At 43.1% G+C, this 19303-nt stretch overlaps 1 protein-coding gene across 2 annotated transcripts; it reads right to left on the minus strand.

The window, feature by feature from the left end:
• Positions 1–3067: 3067 nt before the first annotated feature.
• decr2.L (2,4-dienoyl-CoA reductase 2 L homeolog) lies at positions 3068–18802 on the minus strand. Of its 2 annotated transcripts, none has more exons than XM_018234299.2 (10): positions 18703–18802; positions 17096–17205; positions 16638–16706; positions 15718–15769; positions 15467–15602; positions 15138–15262; positions 13240–13333; positions 12696–12800; positions 5087–5301; positions 3068–3360 (listed from the first exon to the last, which is right to left on the minus strand). In XM_018234299.2, exons 2-9 carry the CDS (start codon positions 17197–17199, stop codon positions 5087–5089), a joined length of 900 nt encoding a protein of 299 aa, XP_018089788.1. In that variant the 5' UTR covers positions 17200–17205; positions 18703–18802; the 3' UTR covers positions 3068–3360.
• Positions 18803–19303: the final 501 nt, after the last annotated feature.

The raw sequence follows: 19303 nt of genomic DNA on the forward strand, positions 1-19303 counted from the left end.
GCGTAAGAAATGTGAGCAGTCTCGACACCAACTTGACGCAATTTCGCTGTCCGGCTGCCATCACATTCAGCATGAAAAAGATGTTTTTTTTCCAGATCTATAGGTGCAAGTTTACTGCAGCAATTGAAGCAGACCACCAGGGTCACCCCCAGACCACTGCCTTCCTCTCTCCCTGATGGCCAGGGTCTTGTGGTCCCCAAACCCCTTTTGTGGGCACTTTTGCTGACCGAGATCTGCAGCTGGGTCTGTGGGCCCAACCTCTGCATGCCAAGAGCAACGGGCCCAGGAGAAGAGGTATTAGTCAGAGTAGCCGGTGGGGTTGGCAGGATTTCATGAAGGTAAGGGTGGTGGGCCCTTAAGGTGACGCAAGTACCTTTAATAAATGGGATTTTTTTTAGTGTAACAACTGTGAGCAAATTTGTGCAACTTCAGAAGCGGTTGTCCGTGCATACGACCCCTGTGATCTCCCCTTCTGCTTCACCGGTTGTTTTACCCTGCTCCCTAGACATGAAGCAAATAAAGCTACTGAGCATGTGCGAGAAAGGGAATGAACCTACCAACATAGAAAAAATGCAGGGTTGGCTTCAGAGGTATGGACCATTGTCTTACAGATGATGGACCTCTTGGGCTGACTGAAGAGTTAGTATCAGCCAGTAGTGATGTGTGGGCCAGGCCAATACCCGTGGAAACTGCCAGTCATGGGCCGACCTCTGCATACTATTTGTGGAGCGCAGGCGGGTTCAGGTTGAGCTCTTTTGCCTGCTATCTCCGCCCGCAACGGTACACTGCCGGCTTTCTGCTTCCTGTTTTAAAGGCGCGCTCACCCCTTTTGTGATATCATCGCTGGGGTCGGCGCTACAGGTCTATAAATAGAGGGGGGAGGCGGGTGTTGTCACCTTAAATTGCTGCCACAATGCCAACCTGACAGGATTTCACCTGAGTATCTATATGTTCAACCGCTTTAAGCGACAGTGTTTGGACTTGATGACCGTTACAGACCGCTACAGATTATAGGCCACAGGCCTTGTATTATACATTATACTCACTAGGGATGCACTGAATCCACTATTTGAAATTCAACCAAATCCCTGAATCCTTTGTGAAAGATTCGGCCGAATACCGAATCCTAATTTGTATATACAAATTACGGATGGGAAATGAAAAAGTGGGAAAAATTTCGGTTTGGTCAGGCACAAGGATTCAGCCAAATCTTGCTGAAAAAGGCCAAATCCTGGCTGAATCCTGGAGTCGGTGCATCCCTTATATTCACACAGATATACATGTATACATATGTGTTGCACTGCACTACGTGATGCATGAATGGGCAGCTAGGTCACATTACCCTTGGAATGCAGTGGAAGGCTGATACACACAAGGTAATCACTAAACTGCAACATGAGCCTCAGGTAACGCAATCTACTGTTTGTTTGCATCAATGACGCCACAGGATTGGATCATCTAAATTAGACCAGGAGCCACTTTATTCAATAGAACGGGACACCTAATCAGTGAAAACTCTGACACCTAGTGGTGAGGCTGTATATTGCATTTGAGTTGTAGCTGCACACACCAGGGGTGGTTAACCTTCAAGTTAACTTTAGTATGTTATAGAATGGCCAATTCTAAGAAACTTTTAATTTTTTTTTTAATAGTTTTTTTACTTATTTGCCTTCTTCTTCTGACTCTTTCCAGCTTTCAAAAGTGGGTCACTGACCCCATCTAAAAAAACAAATGCTCTGTAAGGCTACAAATGTATTGTTATTGCTCCTCTTTCTATTCAGGCCCTCTCCTATTCATATTCCAGTCTCTTATTCAAATCAGTGCATAATTTGGACCCTAGCAACCAGATAGCTGAAACTGCAAACTGGAGAGTTGCTGAATAAAAAACTAAATAACTCAAACCATAGATATTAAAAAAATGAAAACCAATTGCAAATTGCCTCAGAATATCATTCTCGAAGTCTACATCATACTAAAAGTTAACTCAAAGGTGGAAAACCCCTTTACAAAAGCAATAAAAAGTAGCAACAGCAATACATTCATAGCCTTACAGAGCATTTGTTTTTAGATGGGGGTCAGTGACCCCCCATTTGAAAGCTGGAAAGAATCAGAAGAAGAAAGGCAAATAATTCAAAAACTATAAAAAAAAAAAAAAAACAGAGCCAAAGAAGCTGGCAACAGTCAATCCCAGCTCTGAGTGCAGAACAATGGGAGGAGGCCACGGAGATCCTGCATAGTGATCTCATGTAATTACGTGATAAGTTAATTCAATGTAAATGTATACATCAACTATATATCACCCCTCTAAAGCTTCAGGAATTGGGCCAGCATTCCAGGACCATTTATCTGAGATGCCAAGAGCCTGAAGCATCCTTTTTGCACCTGGCGTGGCAATGTCCTCGGATACAGAACTTTTGGCAGGAGGTAATGCAATTTCTAGAAACGATTTAGCATTCCCACAGGTATGCTCCCCCGAAGTTTGCCTAAACCGGGCCAGATCACTTATGAGACCAGCCTTATACTGTGAAAAAAAAGTGGTAGTCATGAATTGGATGGGCAACGATGCCCTATCAGTTGCTCAATGGGTCAATGTAATTAATGAAGCCCTTCCCTCCATCAAGCTAACTTATTTGGCCAGTGGGTGTCCTGGCAATTTTGAAAGGATATGGGACCCATGGCTAGACATTAATTTGATTAAGCTTCCAGAGGGTTAATTTAGACTGACTGAGTATTTAGATGTCACAATGCATATGCTGATGTATGTATGCAAAATGAAGTGCTGCAATGCGCGATAACTTTGTTTTCCATAGCTTACCTGAAGTGGATGGTATCATGCACTAAAGGCTTTGTGTACCAACAGATATTACCTTGTATGTACCATGTTGTTATCGGTTTCCCCCTTCCCCGGAAAATTAAATAAAAAAACCAAAAACTATAATAGATAAATAAAGAAGACCAATGAAAAAGAAGTTCCTTAATATTGGTCAGTCAATGACATACCAAAAGCAAACTGAAAGGTGAACCACTCCTTTAACACATTGGAATTATCACTCTGACTGACAGGAAGCACTGAAAATACAAACAAAATTTAATTAACAGCCAAATTACAAACGCAGGCATGCCATACAGGCGTAACCCCTAATTACAGTATCACTGCTCTTGCCCTTACAGCTCTGGCAGCTACTGCTCCCCATTTCCCAAATGCCCACACATGGAGAGATCTGTGCCAGTATGCTATGGTCACCTTTAGTGTTCTGCCTCAGTTGGAATGTTTCAGGGAGAGCCAAATGGACAATTGATCCATTTTATTACTATATTTATTACTTCATTTGTCCTTCTTCAGCCCGGAAGCCCAAAGATCTGTGATGGGAAGAAATGAGAGAGAAAGAAGAGATTTCAATAGAGCAAAGAGACTTGATGATTTAACAGATCAGGAGAGCAGCACCCAGGGTAGTAGGGGGTAAGATACATAATGCATGAATATCCGGTTGCTGGATCTGGACTGCCAAACTTTTGGGATCAGGAGGTATGGGCAGGGGGCAGGGCAGACAGCAGATCGGCATAAACAGAAAAATATCAGTAAACCAAAGATTCAGTGCATTATAACAGTGCAGTATAACAGGTATGGGACTGGCTATCTAGACTACTCGGGACATAGGGTTTTCTGGATAACGGATATTCTTCATCTTCATACCTTAAAGGGTTTTTTCAGCTTCCAACACTTTTGTTCAGTTCAGTTGGTTTCAGATTGTTCCCCAGAAATAAAGACTTTTTCAAATTACTTTCTATATTCTATCTGTGTCTGTTTTCTAATATTAAAGTGTAATTTTTTACCTTCTAAAGAATCTCTGTGGGGAGGTCGCAGACCCGTTAACTGTTCTAAATTGATACATTTAGTTATTACATTTGTTATCTTTGTCCCTGCTAAACAAAATCCTGAGTTTCATTACAGGCAGCTGTTAGAATTGATACAATAATTGCTAATACTCCAGAGATGCTGCTGAGAAATGTATCAACTAAATGTTGCAAAATTGTAACAGTTTAGAGTCTGCACCTGAATTACTGAGCCGCCAGACTAAATTCAGACATTCAACTTGGAAAAATGGTAGAGAAAAAAGATAGATTTTGGAATAATGGTAAAAAATAAAAAATGGAAAGTAATTAAAAAAAAAAGTCTTTATTTCTAGTGAAACAATTGAACTGAAAAAAAAAAGTGTTTGGAAGGAGAACAACCCCTTTAAAGTAATACTGACACTAAAAAACTACTTTTTAAAATATGAATGTACATTAAAAGTTACCTAAAGGTCATGTTTTTTGCTGAGAGGTTTGTTTTTGTAAGTAATTGTTAGTTGATGTTAATAAATCTGACTGTCCCATCTCAGTCTGTCAATTTCTAATGTTAATGAACTCCTGCTGCACAAATATGGCAGCTCCCTCATACAGGAACATGGGGCATCAGAAAGGTAATGTAAAAGCATTGTGCAAATACATTACGGCAAAATTATAAGTAGCAAACAAAGCCAATATTATGATAGACGTAAAAATGGTTTAATTTCTGGTGTCAGTATCTCTAAGTCTACAAGAAAATCACGTAAACATTAAATAAAGCCAAAAGGCTGGTTTTGCCTCTAATAAGGATTAATTATATCTTAGTTTGGATGAAGGTACTGTTTAGAATTACATGGAAAAAGGACATGATTTTTAAAGATTTGGATTATTTGTATAAAATGAAGTCTATGGTAGATGGGCTTCCTGCAATCGGAGCTTTCTGGATACCGGGTTTCCGGATAACGAATCCCATACCTGTAACATCAAACCCCACAATTGGGCAAAGGTCATGGTGCTCGTTGGTGCACTGGTAGGACAATACAAGCGGCAGCTAAAGCACATTGATGTTGCTATACAGTATATAGTGTCCCTAACAGAAGAGGAAAGTGGCTCCCTCACACCAAGATTGAGTATAGTGGTTGCCTCACACCAAATGGTTTAGGGGCTCCCCAAGTCTCCAATAGGGAGCAAAGGGGTGTGCCCTCAGTCTAAACTGCCAAGTATCCCCCACACATCATGCTGGGGGGAAAAAGATCACCTAAAGGTGAGGAGAAGGACGGGTACCCATCGATGGTGCTAGATGATTCGGTGATGTCAGCCAGGATCCCCCGTCCATCACCAGAGTGGTGCCAGATACATAGGAGGCAAGTGGGCTGGCAAGGAAGAGAGCTCCGTGTGCAATCTCTGTCTTATTTCCTTTGCGCTGCAGTGGAATGATGGACCAAATCCCTGCTGCCTCCGCTGCTGCTCCACCTGAGTGGGTAAAGGCATTGAGTGTGCGACAGAATATGGGACAGTGAGACAGAAAGGAAAGAAAATAGTTAGTGGCAAGATGGGTACACACCTATTAGGGATGCACCAAATCCACTATTTTGGATTCAGGCAAATACCATACCATATGCAAATTAGGGGTGGGAAGGGGAAAACATTTTTTACTTCCTTGTTCTGTGACAAAAACTCACATATTATTCCTCCCCACCCCTAATTGCATATGCCAATTAGGATTTGGATTTGGTGCGGCTTGGCAGAAGGATTCGTCCAAATGCTGCTGAAAAAGACAGAATCCTGGCTGAATCCCGAACTGAATGCTGGAATCGGTGCATCCCTAATACTTATGTCAGGAAAAATCAGATGGCACTCACAACAGCACATGTGATCTCACTAAAACACAAAAAGGATTGTGAGTGCCATCTGATTTTTCCTGACATATATTGACTTTTGAAACAGCAGAGTTTCCACATTACACTTTATATAGCATTTTGGACTTTTATTACTACATACCTATGTTATAGAATGGCTAATTCTAAGCAACTTTTCCATTGGCCTTCATTTTTCTTTTTTATAGTTTTTGAATTATTTGCCTTCTTCTTCTGACTCTTTCCAGCTTTCAAATAGGGGTCACTGACCCCATCTAAATAAAAATGCTCTGTAAGGCTACACATTTATAGTTATTGCTACTTTTTATTCCTCATCTTTCTTTTCAGACTTATACTATTCATATGCCAAAATCAGTGCATCATTGCTAGGGTAGTTTAGACCCTAACAACAGAACTGCCGAAACTGCAAACTGGAGAGCTGCTGAATAAAAAGCTAAATAACTCAAAAACCACAAATAATAAAAACCAATGGCAAATGGTCTCAGAATATCACTCTCTACATCATACTAAAAGGTTATTTAAAGGCGAACAACCCCTTTAAACCAGACAGGCTGGCCATGTTATATGTACGTTTCCAGTGAATACAGACAGACGATCTACAGAAGAAGTTTGATCAGACCAATGCCCCCTTCTTTGGAATGGATCAAGCAACCCTATAGTAAAAGGAACAATAACACCAAAAAAGTATTTAAAGACCTGTCACCCAGACATAAAAACCTGTATAATTAAAGTACTTTCAGATTTAAATAAATTATATAGTATAAAGATTATTTTGCTTGACTAACATGAAAAAAATAGGATTTGGAATTATTTCTTAAGGTGACAGGTCCCATTTGACGTATTTAAAAAATAATATGCTGTTGCCCTGCAATGGTAAAACTATAGAACAAGCTGCTGTGGGGGCAGCCATTCAAAGCATAGGTTACATTGCAGAAAATGGATGCATGGATCCCATTGTATTCCATTACAGAGCTTATCTATTATCTGCTAGTAGCCTGAGCCTTTTCTCCTTTTTTAGCTTTTCTAAAGCAAACACGTAACTTTTGCCAATGTAGGGCAACAATACATTATATTTTAATTACTTTAAAAGGCTTTTATTTTTAGGTGTTACTGTTCCTTTAACTGAATCTTAACACTCTGTTAGTGGACAACTGAAATGTTGGCCTGCAGCTCATTCTTCTGTGCGGCCAGCCTTCAATTTCTGTATTCTATGGCCCAGCGAGCTGATGCAGGAGGCAAAGCCTAAAAAGATCTCTCAGTTTGAAACTGTAACAAATGGCGTCACATATATTATTATCTTTAAGAATCCGATACTATCCTGCCCCAAGTGAGATTCATTAGCACAACATAACTAGCATGGAAGATAATAAAGAAGTGCTAATGTCTAGTTGTATACACCAGTAACAATGATACACATTTGAACTATGATCATTCATGGCTAAATCTATCAGCACCATTGTTTAATCATTCACATCAGGCTCTGTCCCGAGGAGATTACACTCTACCTTCCCTATGACAGTCACTCTCTGGCAATTATGTACTAGGTTCAGTAAAACCAGATTTTTAATTTAAGGAAAGCCCCAAGAGATGGTTGCTATGGGTTACTGCCCAGCTCCAATGTCTAAAACTAGTAACAGCTTCAAATATACTCGGAAATAAATATCCTCTCGGCTCCATTAGACAAAATTAAAAAATTTATGTATTATGGTCCTTTAAAGGAGAATTCAACCCTAAAGTTAAAAACCCCTACCCTACATAGTCCCCCCTCCCTCCTTCCCCCAGCCAAAGTGTTACCCCGGGCAAATGCCCCTAACTTTTCACTTACCCTTCGGTGCAGATTCAGGCATCGGAGTTCAAGGGCGCCATCTTCAGCCGCTTCAGTAATCTTTGTAATGAGATCAGCGCTTTGGCAATTTCGATGCATGTGCAGTCAAAACCCATGAAAATTCCCAAAGCACTGAAACTCACAAACATTTCTGAAGCACCAAAATGCACGAAAAAATAGATTTTTGTACTTACGGTTAAATCCTTTTCTCTTGTCCTACACTGGGGGACACAGGCACCATGGGGATGAAGATCCTGTTGCTTGGAGAAAGGACACTAAAAGGTTTAAGTGGCTCCTCCTCCTCCTGCTCTGGGCTTCATCCCCGCCTACCTCCTCAATCCTCAGTTTTCTGACCGAAGAAGAGGTGACGAGCCCTACCAATTGCCCATGTGAAGAGAAGGAGCACCTCCCCAATGCAAGCTAAGCACGGTATGAACCACCTGCTGTTTATTTGAACAATGATAATTATATAAGATATGAACTGATCAACGTTAACTTGAACGAATACAGGGAGGGAAGGCCTGTGTCCCCCAATGTAGGACAAGAGAAAAGGATTTAACCGTAAGTACAAAAATCTATTTTTCTCTTGCCTAGATTGGGGGACACAGGCACCATGGGGACGTCCCAAAGCTACCCATGAGGGCGGGACTTTTTACCCCTAGTGTTCAGGGAATACCCACCCGCAATACTTCGGCTGAGGTGAAAGTATGCACCTTATAGAATTTGGAAAAAGGTGTGTGTGGATGACCACACTGCAGCCCTACAGACCTGTTCTGCTGAATCCTGGTGGCGAACCGCCCAAGAAGTGCTGAGCGAACGAGTAGAATTAGCTGAACCCGGAAGGGTGTGGCCTTACCTCGTACCTCATAGGCCTTCAAGATTGCTGACCTAATCCATCTTGGCAATGGTGGCCTTAGATGCCTTAAGGCTTTTCCATGGTCCTTCTGGTAAGAGAAAGAGGTTGTCAACCTTCCTTATGCTCTTGGTAGCCCTGGTGTATTTTCTGAGAGAACAAACCACATCTAGGTTGTGTAACTTCTGTTCCAACTTTGTCTTTGGTTCAGGACAAAATGAAGGAACCACCAGGTCCTGCTTAAGATGGAACCACCGGGTAGGTCTCAACACCGCCTTGTCCTTGTGAAAAATCAAAAATGGTGGACGACAGGATAGAGCTGCTAGTTCTGAAACTCATCTAGCCAAAGTGATGGCTAATAGAAAAACGACCTTCAAGGACCAGTAACATCAAATTTTTTTTTTACAAAATTCGTTAGTATACATGAAAAAATAAACACCAAGTCAAATAAAACTTTAAAATAGCAAAGCCTTTATTAAGAAATAACACCGAAACTGCACTTCCTGTCCTCTACAGAAAAGGCAACACGGCGACCATCCATTGTGCGGCGCTGGATTTCTCCTCCTTGACTCTGTCTCATGTTGTATTGACAGCATGTGAAGCGGCTGATGCATCAGGGAGCGTGGTTTCCATGTGTGCGGATTGCTGGCTCATCGGCGCGTCTGTAGAGTACCTGCGGCAGAGGAGCTTTTCAGAGTGGAGCTGGGCCTCATCGTGGATGTTTGCAGTTGCAGGCAGCAGGCCGATCGGAGTTCCCAGTCACTGGCACGTAGCCACTCTTGTCATGCGCTGCTTTCCATGCTAGAGAGCGCTTGTCACCAACCCGAATTCCCCCAGCACCACCTACAGTATCTTAGCTACAAGCACCGGCGCAATCCTTCTCCAGCTGCCGACCCAGCCAAAGCCCCGGGGTCACATCCCAGAGTTACAGCAGAAGCAGGAGCGGCGCTGTCAGGTTGAGCGCTAAGGAGAGAGCGCAAAGTCAGAAAGAAGTGAGTGGGGAAAGGCGAGCTACTTTCCAGCCTGGGAGGATCACTTTCTCTCGCTTCCTCTCTGATCGGCCTGTGAATGTGAAGCGGCTGATGCATCAGGGAGCGTGGTTTCCATGTGTGTGGATTGCTGGCTCATCGGCGCGTCTGTAGAGTACCTGCGGCGGTGGAGCTGGGCCTCATCGTGGATGTTTGCAGTTGCAGGCAGCAGGCCGATCAGAGAGGAAGCGAGAGAAAGTGATCCTCCCAGGCTGGAAAGTAGCTCGCCTTTCCCCACTCACTTCTTTCTGACTTTGCGCTCTCTCCTTAGCGCTCAACCTGACAGCGCCGCTCCTGCTTCTGCTGTAACTCTGGGATGTGACCCCGGGGCTTTGGCTGGGTCGGCAGCTGGAGAAGGATTGCGCCGGTGCTTGTAGCTAAGATACTGTAGGTGGTGCTGGGGGAATTTGGGTTGGTGACAAGCGCTCTCTAGCATGGAAAGCAGCGCATGACAAGAGTGGCTACGTGCCAGTGACTGGGAACTCCGATCGGCCTGCTGCCTGCAACTGCAAACATCCACAATGAGGCCCAGCTCCACTCTGAAAAGCTCCCCTGCCGCAGGTACTCTACAGACGCGCCGATGAGCCAGCAATCCGCAAACATGGAAACCACGCTCCCTGATGCATCAGCCGCTTCACATGCTGTCAATAGAACATGAGACAGAGCCAAGGAGGAGAAATCCAGTGCCGCACAATGGATGGTCGCCGTTTCTGTAGAGGACAGGAAGTGCAGTTTTGGTAAGTTATTTCTTAGTAAAGGCTTTGCTATTTTAAAGTTTTATTTGACTTGGTGTTTATTTTTTCATGTATACTAACGAATTTTGTAAAAAAAAAATTTGATGTTACTGGTCCTTTAAAGGAACAGCGATGTCAAAAAATAAAAGTGTTTTAAAGTAATGAAAATATAATGCAGTGTTGCCCTGTACTGGTAAAACTGCTGTGTTTGCTTAAGAAACACTACTATTGTTTATATAAATAAGCTGCTGTGTAGCACTGGGGGCAGACTTTCAAAGGAGAAAAGGCTCAGGTTACACAGCAGATAGCAAATAAGCTCTGTCTTTCTAATGGTGTTATCTTTTATCCATTAGCTAACCTGTGCCATATAGCCATTTTTAAATTTCCTCCATTGCTACACAGCAGCTTGTTTATATGAACTATAGTAGTGTTTCTGAAGCGAACGCATCAGTTTTACCAGTGCAGGGCAACACTATATGATATTTTCATTGCTTTAAAACACTTTTTTTGGTGTTACTGTTCAGCAGAGGTAATGGAATTGAATCCAATGGCTCGAACGGTTGCTCCTGCAATATGGAAAGTACCATATTGAGATCCCAGGGAGGGATTGGATGGCGGTATGGAGGCATCATCCTCAATGCTAACTGGAGGAAGGTCTTGATGTTGGGCAGCATTGTAAGCTGCTGCTGAAAAGGGATGGATAAAGGCTGATACCTGAAACTTCAGTGAGCTGAGCGCCAGTCCTTTGTCTAAACCCTACTGATGGAATAACAATAGGCTATCTTCGTCCCAAGACTGTGGGTCTTTGGCTTTAGATTCACACCAGGATATGAATGTCCTCTATACCCTGTGGTAGATGCGTGCAGAGACAGGGTTTCTGGCCCTTAGTAAGGCCGGTTGGAACTCCTGATCTGGCTAAGATTAGGGCTTTAAATGCTATGCCGTTAAAGCCATCCGTGGTGAACATGGGTGGAAGATCAGTCCCTGAGATGACAGATCCCTTCTGTCTGGAAGGTGGAATGATGCGTCCACTGATAAGTTATGAGCTCTGCGAACCAAGTGCAGTGTGGCCAGTAGGGTGCCACTAGAAGTGTTTCTACCCTTTCTTGTCTTATCTTCCTGATTACCCTTGGCAGAAGTGCCAGCGGTGGGAAGACATATGCTAGGTGAAACTGCCACGGTATCACCAGTGTGTCCACTGCTAGTGCCAGCGGGTCGTTGCTTCTTGAGATGAACCTCGGAAGCTTGTTGTTGTAACTGGATGCCATTAAGTCTACTTCCGGAGTGCCCTACCTTGCCAGAATCAAACCTCTGGGTGTAGGCTCCACTTGCCCTGATCTAAGGTCTCTCAGCTGAGAAAATCTGCTATCATATTGTCCACTCCAGGGATATGAACTGCGGCGATAGCTGGTACTGTGTTTTCTGCCTACAGAATAATTTGCAGTGCCTCTGCGAGGGCCGCTTGACTCCTTGTGCCTCCTTGGTGGTTGATATAAGCCAACGCTGTCACATTGTCTGACTGTATTCTTACCAGTGGAGCAATGAGAGGTGGATTGCTTTTAATTCCAGGATGTTGATGGGGAGTAGTTGTTTTCTGTGACCAACGTCCCTGCACTGTTAGGTCTCCCAATACTCCTCCCCAACCTTGTAGACTGGCATCTGTTGTGATGACTGTCCACTGGTGACTGTCCACTGGTGATTGGGGAAGGGTTTTCCTGACCGAAGTGTTGTTGGTCGAAGCCACCAATTGATTTAGGTTCAAACTAGTTCTGATAGGGAAATCCTGCTTTTTTGGTCCACTCGGTTCCTTGGATTGGGGAAGGAAGGCTCTTCCCACTGAAGAATTTAGGACAAGCCCTAAATATTCTGTACTCTCAGAAGGTATGAGTCGAGATTTATCTGCCAGCCTAACAGCGTTAGTATCTGCATTACTGTCTGGAGAGGAGTTGTGGCCAGTGCCATGGAACAGGCCTTTACCAGTAGGTCGTCCAGGTATGGTATGACATTCACTCCCTGCAGTCGCAGGTCCTCTAGAGCCGCAACCATGACCTTGGTGAATGCCCTCGGCGTTGAGGGTAGTCCGAAGGGGAGTGACACGAATTGTCAATGTTCTCTTGCCACTAAGTGTCCGTCCTCCTTCTGAGGACACTAAAAGAAAACTGAGGATTGAGAAGGTAGGCGGGGATGAAGCCTAGAGCAGGAGGAGCCACTTTAACCTTTTAGTATCCTTTCTCCAAGCAACAGGATCTTCATCCCCATGGTGCCTGTGTCCCCCAAATCTAGGCAAGAGAAATTGCAGAAGCGCTGATCTCATTACGAAGATTACTGAGGCGGCTGAAGATGGCGCCAGTGAACTCCAATGCCTGAATCTGCACCAGGGGGTAAATAAAATGTTAGGCGCATTTGCCCGGGGTAACACTTTGGCTGGGTAACACTTTGGCTGGGTGGAAGAGGGTTCTATGAAGGGTAGGGGTTTTTTAACTTTAGGGTTGAATTCTCCTTTAAATGGATACAAGCAAAATGAGGCTTGGGCAGTGTCTCTGTACTCACCAAGTCTGCGCATACCCTCTGTGCCAGAGATGGGCCCTGGGGCCAAGCTGTTCACTCGTACTCTGCTGGGACCCCACTCCACGGCCAAGTGCTTAGTCATGGCATCTAACAAGAGAGGTATGTAAATAAAGAGCAGAGGTGCAGGTATTGCAGCATTGATCCAGCCAGTGAATGCAAAGGACACTTCAGTATTACACCAAAACACACAAAAAGGCAGCAGCAGAACACATATAGGGGGTTATGTAATAAAAGTCACTAAGTTTGCCCATAGTAACCAATCAACAGGTAGCATTTACTGGTCACCTGTTTAAAACCAAACAGCTTATTGATTGCTATGGGTTACTGCTCCTGGGCAAACTTATGACTTTTATTACATATGGGGGTCACAAAGCAAAGTGACTTACGGGGGGGGGGGGGAGAAGCACATAAATCTAACAGGAGGGCAATGTGTAGAGCAAAGGCAGTTTAGTAGCAGTTGCAGAGCCCCACAGCGATAGATAAATATAACCAAAATAAATGAAAGAAGAATCATTTGGGTGCTTGCCTATAGCTGCTTTGGCACTGCCCGCATGCACCTGCAGGACCTGTCCTCTGAAGCTCAGTGTAGCTGTGATGTTCACAATGACACCTCCATTGTCCTGAGAGGAAACAAAAACACCTTCTTAATATCACCCGGGTCACCCCTCCACTTCTTGAATACAAGTGCCCTCCAGCATCAGCTTATTCAATCTTGCTTCCCTACATGAACAAATGCCCCACTGGCACTAGAGAAACCAGACAATGATTATTATTATCCTTTCCTCTGAAGGGTACGGTCACACTGGGCGAGGCAACTTCAGAATACGAAGCGACGCGTGTGCCATGCCGCAAGCGATTTTTCATTTTAGCCGGCGCAAGACAGAGGTAAGGCATTCGGGGAGATTGGTTGCCTCAAAGACGAGGCGATTAGTCGCCATGCGACTAAATCTCCCTGAATCGCCCAGTGTGACCTTAACCTTAAAGTTCCTATATGTTTACCCATCTTTAGCTGCAATATTATCTCATAGTGGCACTAATGTTTCCCACTGGTGACCCACTGCTGACTATTAGTAAAGAGCTATTCTTTCAACCTGCAGGGTGGGCATGAATTACAGACCCTTTATTAATAACTAGCAAGATGGCTAATACTGGCATGGGATTCGTTAGGACATGGGATTTTCCGGATAAGGGATCTTTCCATAATTTGAAACTTTCTACATTATGGGGGTTAATTATCAAAGGTCGAATATCGAGAGGTTTTTTTTTATACCTCGAATGGTATTTTATTTAAGAAAAAACTGAAATGGAAAAAATTCAATTCTACGAGTTTGATTTGTGAAACTGGGAAAACTCGAATTAATCGAGTTTTCCGCAGGGAAGAAAACTCAAATAAATTGAATTATTTGAGTTTTGGTCAAAACCCTCTGAAAAAAAACTCGAACATCATGAAGGCTATTAACGTCTTTAAATGGTTGAAGGGACCTCTGCCATTGACTCCTGCATGACGTGGACAGGTTTCAGATGGCTATTTCCAGGGTCGGGGTATAATAAATCTTTAAAATTTGAGTTTTTTCAAATAAACTTGAAAAAAACCCAAAAATGTGAGTTTTGAAAATTAACTCAAAAACTCAAATTTTCGTGGAAAACACAACTCGAACTAATAAATAACCCTTTAACTTAATATTAATTTAAACATTAAATAAATCCAATAGGATTGTTTTGCCTCCAGTGAGGATTAATTATATCTTAGTTTGGACCAAGAACAAGGTACTGTTTTATTATTACAGAGACAAAGGAAATCAGTTTTAAACATTCATTTTTGATTAAAATGGAGTCTATGGGAGCCTCCCAGTAATTCAGAGCTCTCTGGGTTTCCATATAATGAATCCCATGCCTGTATAAGCCATCTTGCTAGTAATTAATAAAGGGTCTTTAATTCATGCCCACCCTGCAAGTTTAAACAGGAACATGTAACTATATCTATATGAACTTGCCATATGCAGGTGCCACCTGCCTTCCCAGCCCCCAGTAACTTCAAATACCAATGGCATGCCCTGATCTCTAGGCCCATATCAATTGGATATGATAAACTGTGTCACTGCAGACATAGGTTACATACTGGCTGCTAAAGTCCTATAGTTTAAAAGGACTCTCTCCCAGTTGGTGGAGCCAGTGGGTACTGTAAGCTGTATATAACAAGATGTTCCTGTACAGTTTGCACCAGCTATGATTAAGTGTCCTAGTGACATGAAACGCGTCAGGCAATAAGATGATTGTATAAATAAAATATCCATTTACTTTTACATACGGATTGTCCACTGCCTTGAGCTGAGGGCCTGGAGCACCTGGGCCACGTTTCTATTTTGGTGAGTGATTCTACCCGAACAATGCTTAAAATGTTTTTGCTCCAGCTACTGTACCTACCCTAAAGAATCGCTCAAACAGGATCTTGCTGGCATTGAAAGTGCCCACAGTATCAATATCAATGACAGTCTTGAAGGCATTGAGGGAGAGAGAGCTGGCAGGGCAGAGGAAATTCCCAGCAGCATCTGAAAGAAACAGCAAAATAGTAGAGAGGGATGAATATGACTGAGCGTATGTGTGAGCAACAGAAGCAGAACATTATTCTCACAGCAAGAAGAAAGGGAGCACTCATTGCAGATCAGAATATCCACACATAAACCACTGAAAAGGGAGAACTTGCTGCTGACCAGAATATACAAATATAAACCACAATTAAAGTTAGCGCTTACTGTTGACCAGGATATCAACACGAGAAAATGTTCTGAGAGCTTCTTCGACGGCGGCATTCAGGCTTTGGGGATCCCTGACATCTCCCGACAGGGGCAGACAGCGCTGTCCTGTGGCAACTTTAAGTTTCTCAGCAGCCTGGGATCATGGATAAGAAAACTGTTTATATGTGACAATTTATGTGTTCTAGCAGCACGGAAAACACATGGAACTTGCAACTGCCTGTACAAGCCCTACACAGAGCTAAGTTTACCTCCGATACCCGCTGAAGGTTCCTGCTGACAATGATCGTGTCACAGCCGTGTCTGAGAAGAGAGAAAAGAACAGTGGTAGAAAGTGGCACAGTAATAGATACTCAGACAGAAAAAAGAGGCATAGTAATAGCAGAAAATACAGGAATGGATAGAAAGTAACAGAAGAGACTATAAAGAGGGACAGAAAGTGGCACAGTAACAGAAGAGACTACAGAGATGGATAGAAAGTGGCACATTAACAGAATAGAATACAGAAAGGGATAGAAAGTATCACAGTATCAGAAGAGACTTCAGAGATGGATAAAAAAAAGTGGCACAGTAACAGAAGAAAATACATAGATGAATAGAAAATGGCACAGTCATAGAATATAATACAATAGGGATAGAAAGTGACACAGTAACACAACGTCATACAGAGAGAAAAAAACTGACAGAGAAATAGAAGAGAATACAGAGAATGACGGGAATAGGTTCCAGGAAAAAAAAAGTAACAACTTGTGTTAATCTTAGGCTGGTACCAAACAATCATTAATAAGCTACTAGGGCACATGACACTGACACCTCTCACACTGTAAGAAAATAAAGTAGTGAATTAGATGTGGTTAAGGGTACAGTACTCTCCCAGTTATACAAGCTGAAGGAATATACAGGGAGCTGGAGGGGCAGGGAAGGTACAATAAGGCAAAGAAATGTAGGCAACTAAAGAAAATTTCCAACATTATAGAAGGGAACAATAACCTGCTGAAATACTAGAGGTATTCAGGGGCACTAAAGCTTACATAGACCAATAACAGATAGATAGATAGATAGATAGATAGATAGATAGAGATAGATAGATAGATAGATAGATAGATAGACAGAGAAAGATGAATGGAAACAGCGCTGCCAAAGAGAGATACAGCTGCAGGTTTCTTCTCACCTCATAAATATCTCAGCAATTCTGAATCCTATTCCAGACCCCCCTCCAGTGATAAACGCCACCCTGCCCCTAGTTATAAAGAAAGAAAAAGGCTTAGCATGCAGCGCATATCCTACATGTATCCCCAATTACCCCAGAATCTTGTCTGCTGCCCCAGGCTTTGTCGACTTCTCATTGGCTAATCCACCAGCGCAAGAGAGAAAGCCTGACTGTTGCTTAAAACTGATACCAATAATAAGAGAGAAAATACACCCTATCCATAAGACATTATCCTGCTGTTTGTTTGCCTGAAATAGGTCGTAAAATAAGCTGGCATAGCTCATTATGCATACAATCGATGCCAATGCGGCTGCCATATTGCTAAGGCAGTATTCTCAGTATCGGAGTACCAGGAACCAGGAATGAGGGTGAACCCATAAAGTCCCACAATCACTTCCCTAAGCAGCAGTTGGACTTACTTGAGCAAAGTGGGGCTGTACAAGTAGTTGTAAGCCAGAAGGCAATCATCTGTATCTACGTCCTCTGGGGGCAGGTCGAGAGTGGGGAGTTCAGACATTGCCATTGTTCCCTGATGGGAAGCGATTGATAGGTTAATACATATTGTTACTTCATCTGAACAGTAGAGGCTCCAAATTGCGATAATGTTGCAAAGTCACATAAAGGATATACACAGACGAAGCACGTGAGAACACTGTAGTAAAACAGTAACAGTAAAATGTATTGCTGCGGTGCAAGGGTCGGTCCCAGCTGGGGTTGCCACCTGGCCGGTAAAAATGATGGTTGATCCCAATGTTATTAATAGGGAAAAAAGATAAATATATAGGAAAGGCGGTATTTTTTTCCAGAAAAGGTGGCAACTCTAGTTCCAGCCAGGACACAATCTGCAAGGAGTAAGTGTGTGTGTGTTCAACCCTGTATGGTCTGGACTGGGACACAAAATAGTCCCTGGCATTCCAAGTACACAGAAGCCCAAACAGCCCCCCACCAGCCTAATAAATAGTGACTTTCTATGGCATTCTCTTGCAGACCCTATGAAAAACCCACAGATTGCTGCGTCTGCGTGGCTTCCCTCCGGGGACTCCGGTTTCCACCCACACTCCAAAAACATATAAGGTTAGAAATAGGGATGCACCGAATCCTTTGCGAAAGATTCGGCCGAATACCGTACCGAATCCTAATTTGCATATGCACTTTTTACTCCCTGCCCCTAATTTGCACAAGTATTCGGATGAATTCAATCCTGCTGAAAAAGGCCGAATCCCGAAACTGAATCCCAGATTCCTAAGGGTAGGGACACACTGGGCGATTTGGGGAGATTTAGTCGCTTGGCGACTAATCGCAGCGACTTTTCTCCCCGAATGCCTCCCCTCACTCTGCGCCTGGATAAAATGAAAAGTCGCCGGCGCTAATCACACACGGCGATTCGTTTTCCGAAATCGCCCGAAGTTGCCTCACGAGGAAACTTCGGCGACTTCGGAAAACGATTCGCCGCGTGTGATTAGCGCAGGCGATTTTTCATTTTAATCAGGCGCAGAGCGAGGAGAGGCATTCGGGGAAGATTGGTCGTGGAAAGTCGCGGCGATTAGTCGCCAGGCGACTAAATCTCCCCAAATCGCCCAGTGTGTCCCTACCCTAACCTACCCTTAGAAGTGATCCTAGTGTGTGTGAATGTGATTAGATTGTAAACTCCACAGGGACTGATGCAAAACTCTGCAGAATATGTTAGAGATAAACAAATAAACACTAATGATATCAGCCATCAGATTGAAAGTGCAGCAAGTTGCCCATTAGGGCCAGGGCCTCACTATCTGCAGCATCAGCAGCAGGGATTGTGACTCGTGAAGATAAATAGCTGATACAAATGCTGGGGAGGAATGACCCATTGCAACCAGAGACAGAGATTTCCTTTGCTCTAGTAGCAAGTGACTTAAGCCGCGATTTCAATTCCAGCTCAATTCCCAGCCTGTATAAGTCAAGCATGAGTTTAATTTAACAGACCAGGGTCTTACGGGAGCTCTTCAACCCCTCGCACCCCCTTTTTCTACCCCGACCCGCATATACTCACTCTACTTGCAGCGATCGATGAACTTTGTACCTTGCGACTCGCTGTCTCTATCACGTTACATTACATGCAATGCATGGCGGGAATTGTAGTTTTTTTTAACATTTCTATACTGCGCGTGCGCGTAATACATTCAGCCATTCAGGCTCTTTGGAACCTGTGCAAGTTACCCTCCCTAAATCAGATGGGCAATTGCAATCTTTTCATTTTTTTTTTTTAAAGATTCTTTAAAGATCCTTATTACTGCTTCGCTGCTGTTCAAATGATGATTCAGATTGCTGTTTAGTTGTTAGGGTCACTAGCCATAGTAACCAGTTCTCACTTTCAGCCTGGAATAGGAATATAGACAATATCAATTTTACTTTTAGTATGTTAGAAAATGGTTAACTCTGAGCAACTTTTCAATTGGCCTTCATTGTTTTTATATATATATATATATATATATATATATATATATATATATATATATATATATATATATTTAATTATTTGCCTTCTTCTTCTGACTCTTTCCATCTTTCAAATGCTCCGTAAGGCTACACGTTTATAGTTATTCCTACTTTTATTACTGATCTCTCTATTCAGGCCTCTCCTATCAGGGTCG

The sequence above is a fragment of the Xenopus laevis genome, chromosome 9_10L, assembly GCF_017654675.1.
Source record: "Xenopus laevis strain J_2021 chromosome 9_10L, Xenopus_laevis_v10.1, whole genome shotgun sequence".
In the NCBI taxonomy this organism is placed as follows: Eukaryota; Metazoa; Chordata; class Amphibia; order Anura; family Pipidae; genus Xenopus; species Xenopus laevis.

What these genes read in the sequence shown, in the direction of transcription:
- decr2.L (XM_018234299.2), bottom strand. Translation starts at nt 17,199, where the DNA reads ATGGCAATGTCTGAACTCCCCACTCTCGACCTGCCCCCAGAGGACGTA. An exon ending in CAGTGCCAAAGCAGCTATAG is followed by an intron (nt 12,801 to 13,239) that starts GCAAGCACCCAA and finishes CTCTCTTGTTAG; the next exon opens with ATGCCATGACTAAGCACTTG. An exon ending in AGAGGGTATGCGCAGACTTG is followed by an intron (nt 5,302 to 12,695) that starts GTGAGTACAGAG and finishes TTACCCACTCAG; the next exon opens with GTGGAGCAGCAGCGGAGGCA.